The sequence below is a fragment of the Penicillium hordei genome (assembly GCF_028827395.1).
Source record: "Penicillium hordei strain IBT 12815 chromosome Unknown utg000006l_segment0_segment0, whole genome shotgun sequence".
In the NCBI taxonomy this organism is placed as follows: Eukaryota; Fungi; Ascomycota; class Eurotiomycetes; order Eurotiales; family Aspergillaceae; genus Penicillium; species Penicillium hordei.
This window is the reverse complement of record NW_026623147.1, coordinates 3,323,798-3,341,735: the sequence shown is the minus strand read 5'-3', so window position 1 is coordinate 3,341,735 and position 17,938 is coordinate 3,323,798. Positions and strand designations below refer to the sequence as shown.

At 46.5% G+C, this 17,938-nt stretch overlaps 7 protein-coding genes across 7 annotated transcripts; 4 read left to right on the top strand and 3 right to left on the bottom strand.

Moving 5' to 3' along the window:
* Window positions 1-325: 325 nt before the first annotated feature.
* N7537_011893 (uncharacterized protein) lies at window positions 326-1,755 on the top strand (the record flags this gene model as incomplete). Its single annotated transcript, XM_056902947.1, has 2 exons — window positions 326-378; window positions 444-1,755. 2 exons carry the CDS (start codon window positions 326-328, stop codon window positions 1,753-1,755), a joined length of 1,365 nt encoding a protein of 454 aa, XP_056748234.1.
* A 1,240-nt stretch (window positions 1,756-2,995) lies between these two features.
* Window positions 2,996-4,633, top strand: cbhC (putative cellobiohydrolase; the record flags this gene model as incomplete). The annotated part of the gene is made up of 6 exons (XM_056902946.1): window positions 2,996-3,234; window positions 3,297-3,550; window positions 3,624-3,761; window positions 3,949-4,206; window positions 4,293-4,534; window positions 4,589-4,633. The coding sequence occupies 6 exons, from the start codon at window positions 2,996-2,998 to the stop codon at window positions 4,631-4,633; spliced, it is 1,176 nt and encodes a 391-aa protein (XP_056748233.1).
* A 959-nt stretch (window positions 4,634-5,592) lies between these two features.
* N7537_011891 (Mannose-binding lectin) lies at window positions 5,593-6,030 on the bottom strand (the record flags this gene model as incomplete). The annotated part of the gene is made up of 1 exon (XM_056902945.1): window positions 5,593-6,030. The coding sequence occupies one exon, from the start codon at window positions 6,028-6,030 to the stop codon at window positions 5,593-5,595; it is 438 nt and encodes a 145-aa protein (XP_056748232.1).
* Window positions 6,031-8,202: 2,172 nt separating this feature from the next.
* Window positions 8,203-9,813, top strand: N7537_011890 (uncharacterized protein; the record flags this gene model as incomplete). The annotated part of the gene is made up of 4 exons (XM_056902944.1): window positions 8,203-8,774; window positions 8,823-8,942; window positions 9,006-9,313; window positions 9,428-9,813. 4 exons carry the CDS (start codon window positions 8,203-8,205, stop codon window positions 9,811-9,813), a joined length of 1,386 nt encoding a protein of 461 aa, XP_056748231.1.
* Window positions 9,814-10,549: 736 nt separating this feature from the next.
* On the top strand, window positions 10,550-11,643 carry N7537_011889 (ketopantoate reductase family protein; the record flags this gene model as incomplete). Its single annotated transcript, XM_056902943.1, has 3 exons — window positions 10,550-10,745; window positions 10,959-11,401; window positions 11,452-11,643. 3 exons carry the CDS (start codon window positions 10,550-10,552, stop codon window positions 11,641-11,643), a joined length of 831 nt encoding a protein of 276 aa, XP_056748230.1.
* A 338-nt stretch (window positions 11,644-11,981) lies between these two features.
* Window positions 11,982-13,486, bottom strand: N7537_011888 (alpha-hydroxy acid oxidase; the record flags this gene model as incomplete). Its single annotated transcript, XM_056902942.1, has 7 exons — window positions 11,982-12,057; window positions 12,117-12,193; window positions 12,250-12,503; window positions 12,543-12,806; window positions 12,867-13,225; window positions 13,263-13,296; window positions 13,393-13,486. The coding sequence occupies 7 exons, from the start codon at window positions 13,484-13,486 to the stop codon at window positions 11,982-11,984; spliced, it is 1,158 nt and encodes a 385-aa protein (XP_056748229.1).
* A 686-nt stretch (window positions 13,487-14,172) lies between these two features.
* N7537_011887 (3-hydroxy-3-methylglutaryl-coenzyme A reductase) lies at window positions 14,173-17,740 on the bottom strand (the record flags this gene model as incomplete). The annotated part of the gene is made up of 2 exons (XM_056902941.1): window positions 14,173-14,551; window positions 14,613-17,740. The coding sequence occupies 2 exons, from the start codon at window positions 17,738-17,740 to the stop codon at window positions 14,173-14,175; spliced, it is 3,507 nt and encodes a 1,168-aa protein (XP_056748228.1).
* Window positions 17,741-17,938: the final 198 nt, after the last annotated feature.

The window sequence follows — 17,938 nt, the reverse complement described above, 5'->3', positions numbered from 1 at the left end:
AGAATGATTTTGCATGACAATAATAACTCTTATATTAAGTAAATAAGCTTTAATTGCTAAACCTCAATGTTGGGTGGTGAACCATGAAGGGGTTTCCGGATCCAATCCGATGTCATCATAGAATCAAACAGAACATACAAAGCAAACAGGAAAAACATATACTTTTTGGTCACGAGAGTGGCGTCGCACAGCCACTGCGGAGCCTCGGGTCTCGGGCGGAGAGATAAGGGTGTATAACCGTGGACCCCAGCGTCATCAGGCATCCTTTCTCTTTTCTCAGCATCCCCACCATCTTCATTGAACTATTCATCTCTGAAACATCACCATGGCGCCTTCAGCAGGCCACCTGCTGCTTCCTAAAATTTGGAGAGCAGCAAGGTATGTCTCCCCTTTTTTGCCGCCATATCTAGTTCCAATGAAGCCATTGACTAACATCCTTCTAGGTTTGCCTACGCAAAGGCTTCTAAGGCTATACGCTCCAAATTACCAGAACCCACAGAGTATCATTCGGTGCGATACCAACCTGCCTATGCCCGAATCAACACTCGCCAGCCAATCAGCCGTGCCGCGGCCATCCGTCAAGCCCGCAGTCGCCACTTCTCGACCCGTGCAGCCGGTGCTTTCGCCTCTGCGATTAGATCCGGACTAGGAGCTGATACCACTGCACGTACCACCTCTCGCATTGTGTCTAATGTCAGTCGACTCAGCAGCCGTGCGCCTTTTGCTTCTACTCTTCGTCCCAATCTGACCGGCGGTACCCTCGGTCGGACTGCAGGAGGGTACGCTGTTGGAGCTGGCCGTTTTGGTGGAGCTAGATACTTTTCACATGGGCCTGCTGCACCAGCACAAGTTATTCAGAATGTATCGCAGGGTGTGCGTGCTTTCTTCCTGTCTGGGCAGAAAGTCCGCTTCGACGGCATCGATCCCCGCACTGGAGAGAAGCGGTATAAGTCAGTCAGCACGCTGCAGGACCAGGCGGAGCGCAAGATGAATGCCAACATGCACTACGCACCTGGCTCATACATTGACTTCCAAGTTTCTCCAACCATCACTGCACTCAGTGCTGTTGGTGGTGTCGGCAAGCAGGACCGCTCTGCCTCGTGCGACTCTCTGAACTCCGAGGGTCTCATGGATCTGCTTTCTGCGGATTTTGCCCGTGCTTTGAAGGACTTCTCTGCGGTCATGAACGACCTGAAGCGTCTCTCGTCACTTGGTGATCTTCCGATCTCCCTTCACGACCGATCAACGATACGGGTGCGCTTCCCGGGCTGTGATGCGGAAACCGTAGAACAACTTTGTTGTGAGGCCGGGATTCAGCGAGGCCGAGTTGCGCAGGATGAAGACTTCGATCTCCGCAACGGAGCTGATCTGGCTCTTTTGTTCCCTTTCGCGCCAAGCATTGCCACTTCCTCCGACACTGATTATTACTTCGAAAAAGCCCCAAAGTCGAACGCACAGTATCCAGCGGATCTCGACTGGCAAGGGATGATGACACCAGAATCATGCACGCCGTCATCGCCAAATGGCTCTCGGGATTCCGGCAATGCGATCAGTTTTGAGGACAGTGAGCTATTTGGTGCCAATCCATGGGGATCTTCCACCAAGAGCTACTCTAGTATTAACATCAGTGAGCTTGGAGATCAACCTTTCTTCCCGGAAATCTCTAGCTCTGGTCAACCCGAGAGTAACTCTGCATATGAAGGTGTCGAGGGAATTCACAAGTTCTTGGCTGAGTGCGATCAAGCCAAGCGTTGAGGAACAAACACTTGGATTGGGTCCTGCTGTACTTCTTTTTCTATTTTTGCCATCACTCTTTTGATCTTTCCTTTTACCTTCCCCTTTTTCTTTTTTTCTTTTTTTCTTTTTTTTTCCTTTGGCACATATCCCAGGCAGAGACCGGGACTACTACATACATGATGATACAGATACCACTCCACTCTTTAACACTTCTTTCAGTGTTACGCTTTCTCAATTGAATCAAGTCATATTGAATGCTACTCATTCCAAATAAATCAAAGCCCCTGTCGACATAGTATATCCAGGGCAATGCAACATGTTAGTTATCCCCTATGGAACCGCTCACCACCAAGATAGGCAGGAATTCATGTAATTTCAGGCTGAAAAACTTGATTCATCCTCTCTGATCACTGGACCAAAGGAAAGGGTCAGCTGGTACACCCTTAATTTTCTTCGCGTGAAATATACTCGTTTCATATAAAGACTAATCCGGCTGCAGAACATGCCACGGTGCGGGGTCCGGGGGTGGTGAATAATGCGGCTTATTGAAAGCAAATGGCGTTCTTTCTTAATTGGAAATAAATAGGAGCAATATCCATCGATTGCAACGGTTTCCCGAATTTATTCCTCCATCAACAGGGAGAGATCGACTTGTGTTAACATCTAGTAATTCCCCTTGTAATACCCATCGTCACGTACTATGGTAGCAACAAAATGGAGACGAATAGCTTAACCGCAATGTGGAGCGAGCCTAATATGGCCCTCCCGCGTCGAGTTTGGGGAGGATCGACCGTGAATGTCCTATTCGGGGACGGGGGATCATTTCCGTGCTGATGCCAGGGGTTTGATATTACATGAAAACCCCTCCCCTTGACTATCTAGGCAGTTTATAGTGGTTTTAAGGCTGCAGATTACTTTGTCCTCATGAATGCAATGTTGTATCTACCCCGGATAAGACCATATTTACCCAGTTTTAACCATGTGTAGCGCAGAGCATGCTATTCTCTGCCTTCTCCGCAGTAAATGTTTCTTGGCAATGTTTGGAAATGGTCAGTTGAACGGAGAGAGTTCTGATCTCATACCCCAATAGCTCGATCTGGTGTGATATTGTCTTCGGGTGTCCGGCTTCAATCTCCGCAAGAGCTACAAGACATTTATCTCGCTGAGGTATATAAAGACATCCGCTTCCCGTGGACCTGTTAAATAGCATCACAAAGAACCCGGAGACATTCAAATACACTATCGCAAGACCGCCAATATGCGATCTCTCATTCCATTCGTGCCTCTACTGGCTTCCTCCGTCGCGGCAGCTGCAATCGCAAGTTCAGCCAGCCCAACAGTCACTGCTGCAGCTTCGACAAATCCATTCTCAGGACACCAGCTTTACGTCAATCCGTTTTATGCATCTGAAGTCTCAGCGTCGGCCTTGCCATCCATGACAGGTGCTGCTAAAGCCGCCGCCAGTGCAGCCGCTGAAGTTCCGTCCTTTTATTGGCTGTAAGTTCATCCACCTCGAGTGTCAGATAAACCTAGAGAACAACACTAAGATCGCTTTCTAGGGATACTGCAGACAAGGTTCCGAAGATGGGTGAGTTCTTGGCCGACATCAGGGCTCAAAACAAAGCTGGTGCTAGCCCGCCAATTGCTGGCCAATTCGTTGTTTATGATCTGCCTGATCGTGATTGTGCGGCATTGGCGAGCAATGGAGAGTACTCTATTGCCAACGGTGGTGTCGCGAAATATAAGGCGTACATTGACGCTATACGTGAGGTGTTGGTTGAATACTCTGACGTTCAGACTATCCTTGTTGTTGGTGAGTAAACTCTGCTGAGTGACCGATTTGGTGTACAGAGTTATGGAATACTCTTTGCTGATGTTATCCCTAGAACCTGATAGTTTGGCGAATTTGGTTACCAACATGGCTGTGTCGAAGTGTGCTGGCGCACATGATGCTTACTTGGAGTGCACCGACTACGCTGTTACTCAATTGAACTTGGCTAATGTTGCTATGTATCTTGACGCCGGTAAGCATCTTTCCTGGATCCTTGAAGACGACAATCACCCGGCCACAAACAGAACATGCGCTGGAAGATCCTCAGCAGCATCTTGTACTTGTTTCTTTCTGGTCACCTGCTGTATCCTGCCACCTTTCATGACGGCATCAAGGGAACACAATCATCCTTAATTTGAAGACACTAACTATTGAAATAGGACACGCGGGATGGCTTGGCTGGCCCGCCAATCTGAGCCCGGCAGCTGAGCTCTACGCCAATGTCTACAACACTGCCAAGAAACCCGCGTCTCTGCGCGGACTTGCCACCAACGTTGCCAATTACAACGGTTGGTCTCTCACTACTTGTCCATCATACACCTCGGGAGATGCCAATTGCGATGAGAAGAAATACATCAACGCCCTTGCTCCCCTGCTTAAGAGTGCAGGTTGGGATGCTCACTTCATCACTGACACTGGTATGTGACTAAAAACCCCTTTGAAACAAGATCATGTCAACTGCCCTTGAGTGAAGCCAAAAGCATCACTAATTATTGTTTTCCAGGCCGCAATGGAGTTCAACCCACGTCGCAAAATGCTTGGGGCGATTGGTGCAATGTCAAGGGAACCGGTTTTGGTGTTCGACCAACTACTGACACAGGTGATGACTTGGCCGATGCCTTCGTGTGGGTGAAGCCCGGTGGTGAGAGTGATGGTACTTCGGATTCCAGCGCAACTCGCTATGATGCCCACTGTGGATATAGTGATGCTCTTCAGCCTGCCCCTGAGGCTGGGACTTGGTTCCAGGTAAGAGTGCTCTAGTTGATGGGGAGTATTTATACAATGCTGATGAATTCGCAGGCGTACTTTGCTCAGCTTGTGGCGAATGCTAACCCATCGCTTTGAATTGGTGGAATCGATACTGGAATTGGCTCTACTCTAGAGCTAAGAGGGAGTCAGTGGGTCGATGATACATTCAATTCAAGGTTTCATGTACGGTTGTGGAATAGTGAGGACCAATATGCAATCTTGGGTTATGAAGTAACCTTATATGAAGCACCGAATGAAATGAGTTTACATGAAATGTCTGTATTTTGCATTGGTCTTTTCCTAATCAGCCCTTGTGTACTCTAAGATATCTTGACTTTTTTTTAGGTAAGGTAAAGTAAAAATAAGCCCTTAAGATGAATCTAATATCTATCAAAATATTAACAGTATCACGCTAATCCACCCACCTAGTTAAAAAATAAGTTAAACCAGCAGATGTAGCTAATTCAGAATTTCTATACGAAGTACATAATAAATATAAACCGTACCTTTGTAATTCTCTAGATAATAATAGAGTTAGATACGAAATCACTAACTACTAGATATTAATAATAAACTACCTATTACAATACATAATAACATTAATGTATATTCTAACATTGTATATTGTTGTCCTTTTTTTAAAACTATATTAGATACAGCAATGTTTTTAACAAATTGGAATCTTGTAAATTATACAAAATATCAATTTAGATAAACTTGAGTATTGTTTCTTCTATATTCAATTCATACTCTGATATATAGTTATAATATAATGTAGGATGAATTATTTAATTTAGTGACTTTAAAACAACAAATTGGTTATGCAAGTAGTAAAGGTTGAAATAATTCACTAATAGAACATACAAATATAGCTAGTATAGGTCATGAAGGCTATGGCATTTTTAACAGTATGTATTTGGTAGCCTTTGCATTCACATGACAGTATGGGGAAAACAGTGTATGCCGAGGAAAAACCCACACCAAGGCCTTTCATGCCTATAACTAAAAATACAACAGCATATAAACCAGAGCCATTACCGATAGATAACAGGCCCTTAGGTCAAGAAGTAGATGTCCATACTATCCACGACGTCTCCACAGCCGTGATTAGGATATCCGCCTGTCGCTCCAGTCAAATAACCAGTCCCAAGGTTTTTAAGAGGGAAAGCTTTGCCCTCCTTTCCACCAATCGAATAGTGGCGGTTTTGGTTTGTATTGAATTCGAAGCCGTTGACATAGCCTTCACCATTTCCAGCATGGACAGTCATGTCGGTTATCTTTTCACCATCGTTAAACTCGACTCCTTTATAATTGCTATCGTTCCTATGACCGATAAGGTTGCTCCGATGGCCGTCATCCCAGATGAACTGAAATCCGTTCAGAACATCGTATGTCTTAAACTTCGTTCCCCAGGCATCAATAATCTTGACTTTATGTTTTCCATGCTGTTCATCGTAGCCGCCGCCGTCCTTTCCACCAAATGGGCCGTTCATAATTGTGTCTTGTGTAGCGGGCGTGACGTATTGTGCTGGTTCTGTGTAGTATAGGGATATACTAGAAGGTTTTTTGAGGTATTATATTCTCGAAATTGAACACCGAAAAGTCGTAGGTGCTAAGACACAGAAATAGTTGCTCCATTAAATATATAAATCGATGTGGAGAATATATGTCAGCTCTATCCCATAGGAGGCCTCGGAAGTAGAGTGTATCACTAAATAACGTATCAGCATGTCCGTCTCTCACTATTACGTTGATATCCTCGCACTGCACTGTCTGATAGAAGTATATAATGCGTTAGAACTTAATCATTATACTCGTGGTGATACCATAGACTTAGTTCTAGACTAGCCTAGTCTATGGCATAGAGACAAAGCAAGAAAGTAAGAACCTGTCATGAGTCCTAATCTCCGAGAACAGCTATATCTGAACGAATATTATTGCGTAGGTGACATCTTGATTAGCTGTCGTGTTACACAAACCCGGGAACCAGAGAGTAGACCTCCCATCAATGGGCCCAGACCCCCGGCCTAAAGCCCGGCCCAACCCACAGCCCATCAATGGGGGCCTATCAAAGCCCATCAAAAGCCCATTTCTATGCACAAATACAGTCTTGGCATATATAAAATAGATGATTAATGACTATATTTTACGTAGGTACCAACTTATATCTTCAGTATTATTATATTATCATAGTAAGAAGTAGGAATTAAGTGGATTTTATACTGATTTTAGTATTATGATGCTAGGTTTCATATAAAATAACCATAAATTCGTACCTGGAAGGAATTACTAAGTATTAGTATAAAGAGATAGTTAGTTATATATTATCTATAGAGGATTGATACTACTTTCTATGGTCAATTATAGTAATACTTATAGTACCTCTACTTACTATATAAACCCCTAATAAAAATAAGTACCTCTTATAAAAAAGTAAAGCTTTATAAAAATCAATTTTGATTCTTATTTATATCTTCTAACCTACCTTTCTCTCTCTTAATATCTACTTCTTCTCTCCTTTATACTTCGTCTATCCTTCGCCTTTACCGCTACCGCTACCGCTTTACTAATACCCCTAAAGAACAGGGAAAAAATATATTAATTATACAGCTGCAATAAATTGGTATGTTTGTATTGTTTGGTTAATAATGAGGGCCCATAGCCGGCCGATGGGCTATGGGCTTTATGGGCTATGCAGAGGTCTACCAGACAGGTAGGATACCCGGGACATATTTAATGTACTACCAACATCAAGACACATGATAATAGGTCGATGTTACTTGCATTATTTGGTTTGACACAAAGCTGATCATTTTGTGGGACTCAAGATATCTAATATATTTTCCTGTCCTTCTACAAAACCTATGTACCATAGCTTCCTGCCGTCGGCAGGTTGCATGCGTTTTGTCACCACCAATTCCTCCCGCCTCGAAGTAGTCCCTGTCGCGCCGAGCCATCAATCTTAGTGAAGTAACACCCATCTGTTTGCATTGAATTCTAGACGAACCGATTGTATCTAATTGTCACGATTGCGTAATGTCTTTGGCTTATATTTTTGATGACTATTCTCACCCACTTGCTTCAGAGGGTTATAACCGGAACTTTTTACGAGTCTCCCCGAACTGGAACCCAGTAAAATACGCTATTCCGACCATGTACTTGGAAAATACGGCCTATTTTTATTTTACCAAAACCATAGCAAAAACCTCGGTTCCTGTATAGGGGGCCTAAGGCCATATCCCAGTCTGACAAATCACAAAAGTTATCGCCAACACTCAGCTGTGACATTGAATCGCTTTCCAGACTTTGCTTCAACACATTTAATGTCAATGTAGTTTTGATATCAGCAAGGATGGGTCCTTCAACTGGATGTTTGTAGCCATTAAGTTGGAGTCAGGTTTAAATTTCAGAATATCTTAAACCAAAATGGAACATCTAATGACTTTTTAATAATATCATCATCTATTAACCTCGCCATGTTGACATTGGAATTGTTGAAGTTCGGTATTCATTCCGAAGTCGATGGGAAGTGACAGCGGCGAGGCATTCGACTGGGGAAGGTCGGAGGCCCCCAACCGGCATTGTCACCTCTACTTGGCCAGGGATGCGGTGTAATTATTGGAGCCCCTCTTTCTCTGGAATCTCCTTCGCTTTGGGGTCTGATAATGGCATGTTGGCTCGAGACTGTCGACCCGTCCAACACCGCCAGTGCGTACTACGCACCAGCAACGGTCGCACCCGCTGGTAAGCTCGTTCATGTAGCTGGACAACCTGGAAGCACAAAGTATGGCATCGTGCCAGCCGACTACGAGTCCGAAATCCACCTGGCTCTGCTCAACCTGCGCAAGCTCATCATCGCCGCTGGGTCTTCAATTGAGAACATTGTCAAACTGCAACTCTTCATCGTCGACTACGATGCCGCCAATCGCAAACACGCCCAACACATCCAACGATTCCTCGCTGGTCACCGACCTGCCATCACCCTGATCCCCGTTCCTAAGCTTGCTGTCGCGTCATGGCTATTCGAGATCGACGCTATAATCGCCGTCCCAGAGCCCGCCATTCCTCCTGTCCTCCCTGCCACCAGCGAGAATACCGACGTTGTCATCATTGGCGCCGGTCTTGCTGGTCTTTTGCTGCACACGATGTCCTGCGCGCGGGGATGTCTTGCGTCGTCCTTGAAGCGCGCGATCGTGGTGGCGACAAGACGTGGAGCTCAGCCCTCAATGGCGGTGGTGTAATTGACTTGGGTGCTGGCTGGATCAATGACACTAACCAGAGCAAGGTCTATGCTCTGGCGAAGCGCTAAGGTGCTGAGGTCATTGAGCAAAACATCCAGGGAAATGCAGTTCTGCAGGACTTCAATGGAAACTGCACTCCATATGTCTATGGAGATCTCCCCAGCGTAAGACATCTATCATAGACAGATAACATACATGGCAGAAGCTAACAGTTCCTTTCTATTCAGTTTGATAAAGCTACCCAAGCCCCTAGCGGAAATCCGCGATATGTGCGTGGCTGAATGCCAAGCTCTCGACACTTGGAGACCTCAAGATACTAGCTTGGATTCCATCACATTTGAGGCCTACTTGCGATCTCGCGGGGCGAGCGAGGTAGCTTTTGCCACTGGAATGATCTGGACTCGGGCAATGCCGGGTCAAGATCCTAAGGATATTTCCGCTCTGTACTTCCTGAACTATTGCAAGTCTGGGGGTGGTTTGTTGCAGATGCGATACGATCGCAAGAATGGCGGCCAATATCTCCGCATCCAACAAGGTACTCAGCATTTCTCTTTGGGATTGGCATCATCTCTCCCAGAGAACACTGTCCGACTCTCTAGTCCTGTGCATTCAGTTATCTAGAATACGGATAAGTCCGTGAAGGTTCAAGCGGGAGGTGTGGTTTACGGTGCCCACAAGATCATCATCGCTGTTCCTACCCCTGCCATGAAGACCATCTCATTCCACCCTAAACTCCCTCCTGCGAAGCAGGCATGGATTGAGTCCACTACCTACGGATACTACACCAAGGCGATGATGGAGTTCCGCTCTCCTTTCTGGGTTAAGTCTGGCTTCTGTGGGCTTGCTCAGTCTTTCATTGGTCCTGATACTCTTGGCCCTGATGTGTTGCGCGAGAGCGCTGGCAACTTGCACTTTGCTGGCACTGAGACTGCTGGTGAATGGAAGCGCTATATGGAAGGTGCTATTCGTAGCGGAGAAAGGGCTGCGGCTGAGGTTGTAAAGACGCTGAATGCTGGTATTTTTTCACGTCTATAGAGACATTGTTCGTCATAACCTTTGCTGGATTTGAGCTGTCCATAGCAAAGTTGATTATATTATAAAATTACATCTATGATTCTCGCCTTTACCGTTTTGCCAAACTTTGACTAGCCATCAGGTAAGGGACCTCAAGCATATCATAGTTCATAGCAACCACTAAGGCTTTAGGATTCAACGCCGATGTCTCCTTGAAAGTAATTTATATTTGACTAGAGAGGTGTTGATCGTTAGTTAGAACATATGTAGATGGTCATCTTTGCACTCGCAATAAATCCAAAGGGGTCCAAAGTCCCTAGTGGTCACTATGCACTGTGATATAAGAGTGCCGATTAAAAAAAACATTGACATTCTTCCTCACGGTCTGAGTTACCGTATGATAGCTGTCTCTATATTATTCAGAGATAATCTCTAGTAGCAACATCTACTTAATACTATCATTAATGCGATCGACATGACAGTCTAGTTCCGCCGTGAGATGCCTGTTCTAGCAAAGGTGGGACTGGCATGTTAGTGGGGAACTTCATATTTTCCTCCTTCGCGATAATCTTCCTACTCAGTACTAATAAGTTTAGGGCTGACTTGTAAAGTTGGAGCTCTTATCTTGCTGCGTAACATCACCTATCCCAATGAGCTTCATCCGTTGTTTAAACCCCTCATACGACCTACTTCCTTAACTTCAACGTGCCGATTCCTTATCGCTCCTCGCCATTACCGTTCTATCAGTATCGCAAAAATGTCCGAGCAAAAGGCACGGGTTCTAATTGTCGGCACCGGCAGTTTTGGTACCATGTCAGGCTATGCGCTCGAGCAGGGTGGCAAAGCTGAGGTAACGGCAGTTATGCGATCCAACTACGAAGCCGTGAAGGCGAACGGCGTGAACATCGATTCCGTGCAACACGGCAATGGCATCAGATTCAGACCTATCAATCGTTAGTTCTCCCTCTATCGTGAAAACATCAGCATATTGAGACTCTAAGTATCATTAAAGTCTGCAAAGCCGTCCCGGATGTCGTAAGGGAAAATCTCCCACCTTTGATTTCATCCTTGTAACGACAAAGAACATCCCGGACGTCTCCCCAACAGTCGCGGATATCATCTCTCCTGCCGTAACGCCCGGTAAAACAGCTATCGTTCTCTCCCAGAACGGAATCAACATCGAGAAGCCCATCATCCCCGCTTCCCCACAAACCCAATCATCAGCAGCGTCTCCTTCGTGGGTGCAACCACGCTCTCACACTGCGACATCCTGCATGATGATCCAGACGACCAGAAAATCGGCCCTTTCTCCAGTCCCGGAGTTCCAGCCCAAGTCGCCGAGGACGCGGCCAAGCGTTATATCGATATCTACAACCCGCACGGCAAGCTCGATCTGATCTATGACGCGGATGTCCGTCGCTGTCGCTGGCGCAAGCTGCTTTACAATGGCTCTTACAACCCCGTTTCTACTATCCTGCGCATGGATACGCCGCGCATGAGAATGAGTGCACATGTCATTGATGACCTTATCCGTCCTATAATGAAGGAGATTCTTGCTGCAGCGCGTGCGGACATTGTTACAGATTTCACGGATAACCTTGTTGAGAGCGTTATTCGGGGCGATCCGTTGACACAGCGTTTAAGCCTTCTATGTGGCAGGATATTGAGAAGGGGAATTTGTTTGAGGTTGAGAATATTGTTGAGGAGACTTTGCGCGAGGGTGAGGCGAAGAGTGTGCCTATGCCTACTCTTCGCACGGTCTATGGTATTCTCAAGGGATTGCAGTTGCAGTTTAAGGAGAGTAAGGGATTGTGGAAGCCTAAGTTTACTGTTGACAACCCGTATCAATAAACAATTGTTTCGATCAATATGAGTCAATACGATCAACTTTTCTATTACATATTGCCTGGATCTTGAGATGGGTGTATTGTATCCATGAAGTAGTTCACCTTTCCTTTAGATTTTGCTACGAATCATAGTATGGAACAATGTTCATCAATTTGACTACATCGCCCAACCGCCAAAGATATTTGCTCCTACTAGACAATATATAGAATGCTTCCAAGACCGAATTCCTCGTATGTGTTTTACTTGCGTAATTATAGAGTTTATACCTGAATTAATTTTCATACAATTTCCCGGTCCTATGTAGCTCCTGGTTATGATGTATCCTATGGTTTACCCATTCCTTACAATTTCAACAAACGACCATCCGGCTGCAGTAGCGAAACCAACTCCTTCTGAATTTCAGGCACGTTTTTGCACCTAGAAACATTGTTAGCTATCTGATGATACCATGTGTTAGGTTCAGTTGGGTACCATACCCTGCCAATGCCATGCATGTCTTGAATTCATCGTAAAGCAGGTTAAGAGCAAGCTCCACACCTTCTTGGCCGTTGTACTAAAATAGAAGTTAATACACCTGTCCCTGAATCCACTGTCAAATAAAGCACTTACAGCCAAACCCCAAATAGCCGGGCGTCCAGCAAGACAAAAGTCAGCACCAAGAGCCAGAGCCTTGAAAATATCGGTACCACGTCGGATACCACCGTCAACAGCGATGGGAATCTTGCCCTTTGCGACGGGGACGATCTCGCGGAGAACGTCAAGGCTGGAGGGGACACTGTCAAGCTGGCGACCGCCGTGGTTTGAGATTACAATTCCGTCAAAGCCATATTTGATGGCGAGTTCGCCGTCTCCAGAGGTGTAAACTGGTAATGGACAATGTTAATAAACTGAGATTTCTTGACCAATGTTTTGAAGGAGATGGTATACATACTCCCTTTGCCCCAGATCTCCATGTTGGTGTGTTGACGGAAAAAGGGCATGATCTGTGGCCACTCGATAGAGGAGTCGTAGGCCATTGCCGTCCTCAAGATTGGTGACATCAACGCCCGGGAACAGGTTGGGGTATTCCATGCCCTCGGGCACGGCGAACTTGTTACGGTACTCATTTAGTCGTCGACCCAAGTACGGGGCATCAAGGGTGAGGAATAGTGCCTTGAATCCGGCGGCTGAGATTGAAGTTATAAATGGACACAGCTATTCTGTTCAATCTGAAAGAAAAGCCTCACCTTCCGCACGCTTGATCATCTGAATCATAGCCTTCTTGTTCTTGAGAAGACTCATCTGCATCACGTAAGGGTTTCCCGTGCTGTGTGAGATGACTTTTTCAAGTTCCTTTGTAGAGTAGTTTGATAGGCCCATCAGAGTATTTAGTTTGGCGCAGGCTTTGGATGTCCCCTCCTCTCCGTCCGGGTGTGCCAGTGTCTGCATGGCAGTTGGAGAGAATCCGAAGGGAAACTTTACCTTGCATCCGACGATGGAAGTACTGGTGTCCAGTTTGGAAAGATCGCGGAGTACACGAGGACGGATCATGTATCGGTCGTAAGCTGATTCGTTCTCTCGCAAACCGTTATGAATGATCAGCGGTCTGACAAGCAACGCAGTGATGGTAGGACATGACATACGTGATGAGGTCCATAGCTCCCTCGTTGTAATATTCTAATTGCTGTTATCAGCCGTTCTGCCATTATGCATTTTCAACGATTGATGTAACCCGGTGTAAGATTCCTACATTTCGGTAGGTCACCAACATACCGCGATAAGCCTTTTTCATCTTGCTTGAACCCAGTTGCGCGAGGTCCTTGATGCAGTAGACCTCTTCATTGTGAGTTTTGCCCCGGTTCGCCATTAGAGCTAAGGATAAATGGTGTGAAAAGTGATATTGGAGTGTAATAATTACCTCAAAGGGACTGGATGAAAGAGTATACAAAAGTTGAAGCTAAGATGGATATCCTCTAGAACTGAGGAGCTGATATATGATTTTTTTGGAACACCTCGGTAGATGTCAATTGAATTAACCCCATGTCCCCAGTTATCTCAAACCTTGGGCGATGTCGGCGACAGACCGATAGTGGGGCTCGCTATGGCCTACCCAATCTGTTGGCTGCGATCCAAAATAGGAAGGGAAATCAAAGCAGTTTGATTGGTCGATCCACTTAGCCTGAAACTCCAATATGCAACCTTCCAAGGTTGGAACTTTGAGTAACAGCGGGAGATAAGTCGATCACCCGATGTAGCCTTGGACATGGTGTTACTACCTAGAACGCTCTTCGAAAAAGACGTAGACATCAGGAATACAAAGGATAACAGCTAACAGATACCCAGAAAAATTAACTCATGTCTATCGTTTTAGAAATATGTTCACAATATTTACAACGAGAATATTGGCACAAATTAATGTAAAGTCTGAGCTTAAATAAACATGAGTTCGCCGATTGCTCGGCTACTCATTAATCTATATATATTTTCGGTTACATAATGGAAGGGAAATCTCTTGATCATGCGAGTAGTCCAGCCCTCCAATACTTCACTAAATCAGCGTCTAGTCCGTTCCACAGCTGCAGCACTCATCTTAGGGCCATTACTAGGGCTAGGCGCAATCCGAGTTCCGCCAGATGGTGATGCGCTCCGAGAGGGGGCTGCAGATGTTGGCGCAGACCGATTGTGCGCCATGTGCGCTTTCACGAGATGGCCAGCTGCCAGAGCTGCACAAAGAGACAGCTCTCCCGCCAGAACGGCACCTCCTACGATGCGTGCAAGTTGCCGTGCATTCTCGCCGGGCGTGGTCGGATGGGATCCACGAACTCCAAGCATATCGAGCATTGCTCCCTGGGGTTCCAAAATAGTACCGCCACCCAATGTACCAACTTCGATGGAGGGCATAGTGACGGAGATATGGAGTGAGCCACGGTAACTAAAGAGTCAAGGTTAGTGGTTTTGTTTTAATTTAAGTCAGTGCTTAGTTTCAAACGTACTTTTCCATAAGAGTCATGCAGTTTGCGCTCTCCACCACCTGCGCAGGATCCTGTCCCGTAGCAATGAAAACGGCGGCTGCCAGGTTCGCTGCTTGAGCGTTAAATCCACCAATTGAGCCGGCCATAGCGGAACCAATTAAATTTTTCGACACATTCAGCTGAATCATGCTGTCAACGTCGCTCTTCAAAACATCCCTGACAACATTCGCTGGCACAATAGCTTCGGCCACAATGCCCTTACCCCGACCATCGATCCAATTCAAAGCGGAGGGTTTCTTGTCTGTACAGTAATTTCCCGAAAGGGTGACAATATTCATATCATCGAATCCCGCCTCAGTCGACATAACATGCAAAGCATGCTCGACTCCTTTAGAAATCATATTCATCCCCATGGCATCACCGGTAGTTGCCTTGAATCGAATATACACGTTCGTACCAGCGATCGTAGTCCGCAAGCTCTGCAGTCTTGCAAATCGACTGGTCGAGTTAAAAGCATCTTTCATCAAAGTCTGACCAGCATCAGAATCAAGCCAGGCCTTAGCGGCACCGGCTCGTGAAAGGAGCGAAAATCTCACGCATGGCCCACGTGTCATACCATCACCGGTAACGATTGTCACAGCACCACCGCCGAGATTAATAGCCTTGCTGCCACGGCTTGCACTAGCTACCAGGACTCCTTCTGTTGTTGCCATAGGAATGAAATAACTTTTGCCGTCAAGGACGAGTGGGCCGGCAACTCCAACAGGCACTGGCATGAAGCCAATAACGTTCTCGCAACAAGCCCCCAGAACGCGTGCCCAATCGTAATTCTCGTACGGTAACTTTGAAGCCTCCAGCATGTGGGTGATATCTGCGGTAGCAGGTGTGCGCGAAATGATAGAGCGACGAACTTTAACGGCTCGTGTGCAATCTTTGAGGCTTTTCTCGAGCGCGTATCCGGGGACCTTGCCCTGCAATGATAGGGAAACGACATCCTCGTCGTTCAACTCGCTGATGGGTATTTGCTTGAGTAGATTATCCAGTTCCATGGGAGTGCGAGATAGAGAAGATTTCTCGCTTTTTTGCACGGCCAGAGTCACTTTTCCAGACGTTTGTGTCGGGGCCGAAGGAGCCTCACTGTCATTATCACTACTGACAGGGGTCGATTGCTCTGTCTGGGGAACCTGGGGGCTCAATTGGAGCTGAGGAGTCAGAGTCTGCGCAGCATTGAACTTTTCAGCCTGGGCAAGCTCAACTGGGTTAACAGGGTGGTCCGGGTGATTGGGGTCTTTGATCCCTAGTCTGGCAGCCTTGAAGAGATAGCTATTCAGAGCGACACTTAAAGCAAGTGCCACAAACATCCATTTTGAGAGGACAGGATCTTCAAGGCTGGTCAGGAGACCACCAACCATTCTTTCGCCAACTCCATATTCGGGAAGCTGGGATGGGGCGTCCGACCATCTGTGCTGAATATACTCGTGATCGTCGGGGTACGGGGAGGGGCGAGGAGCGAAGGAATGTGCCAGTTCGTAGTTGATAGGAGCTAGCACTCTTACCACAGTTGCCTGTTTACGCCCTCTTGCCTGGAATAGCAGTTCGTTCAATCCATCTCCCGCTACTTTAAACGGCTCGAGTGGTGGGTTCATGGCCATCCCGTTGAGACGCCTGTTCCAGCCCGACATGCTGTACAAGGAACCACCAGAAGATGGTTGGAGCGCAATAGAGCAGAGGTTCACAATGCTGACCGCAAAGAATCCCACGATTATCCAGAACTTGAACTTTTGAATGTTGCTGCTCTTGAAATCCTTGCTAAACAAGTATGCACTCGTGATGTCTGGGGCATCGTTGCTTTTAGCAACACTTTCCGCCATCCGTCTGCTAAGCCCATCATCTTGCAGGACGTTCCGCATATCCACATGACGCTTAATTCTGTTGACCTCTAGCTTGATCGAGAGAATAGCAGCATAGAAGGTAAAAAGGAGCAGGCAGTCAAAGAAAAGAATCAAGGCCGCAAGAAAACAGAAGTGCTGAAGCCCCCCTCTTACGCCTGAGGCAGCACCGACAAGGAGAAGTGAAATCTCAATAACGTAGTGACACACGATTCCATAACCCTTATCCCTAATGGCACCTCGGACGGCGTACTGGATATTACTTTCAGAGAGGCCGGCTGGGCTACCCTTTTCGTTTTGTGACTTTTGAGGTTTCCGATGCTCTATGCCATGAGACAAAACGGATCTGGTGAGAGTAATGCTCTTTTCAAAGCTAATAATCACAACCAAGAAGGGCACTCCTTCGGAAAGTAGCCTCATGTTAATCGGAACACCAAGTCTGATGGCCACATCAAGTCCCAACAGGAAAGCAAACGTTGAGCTTAAAAGCACGCTCGTGGCGAGCCATACCTTCGATCCCAACTTCTTCATGCTCAGAAAGAGTGAAACCAACGTCAAGTACATTGATATGTAGGTAATAGCCATAACAATGATGTCGAGTGTTTGAGCATGCTTGATAAGACCAAGGAATTCCGTCCAGCTATCATGAACCCACTGGGCAAGATTGCCTTTCGCGTCGGGTCGGGCCGCCTTCATGATCCACGTTTTCGGTTCCATCTCGGCACCCCCGTCGAGAGATTCGACATTAGGTCTATTGTGGGGAATCTTTCGCATAGTAGCTACCAATTCTGGCGCCTTTTGGTGTGGAACCGCGAAGGCAAAGGTACTATCCTGGGTATACGCAGTCAAAGGGTTTGATGTTGAAGGAAGGGGAAGCACAGGCAGTTCCACGAGGGGAGTGAAGGACGATGTAATGATCTGGGGTGCCTCCGCATAGGACCCTGGAAAGTTCAGGGTTATAAGCGCCTGGTGGTCAAAATCCTCAGGGATATCATTGGAATTGAACGTGTCCCACTTCCAACTAGTTTCTGGGCTGGCAATCAAGCTTCGGCTTCCTGTAATCAAAGAACCCCAGTCGGCTTTTCCAAAATTTCCGGGCGCATGGAAAAGGCTGTCCTTGAGAACTCCAATGTAGGTGGTACTGGCCAAGATGGCTATAGTGCAAATGGTATGGATCGGATGGAGACAGGCAGTCCTGGATAAAAGCTGGAGACTTGAGGTCACCGCTCGGCTTCCCAGACGGAAGGACTGTTGATCCATTGGGGCAACACCGTTAAAATGAGGTATCAATGACAACCTTAGAAGGTAGCGATATGAAAGTTTATATGCTATAACCTGTATGTAGCTTTAGGCCCTGGTCTTACCCCCTAACAGATTTTGTCAGCTTGGGGAAGAATTACACCAAAGTCTTTGACTCGTACAAAGCCCTAGTAATACATCGAAGTATCATACCTGCGA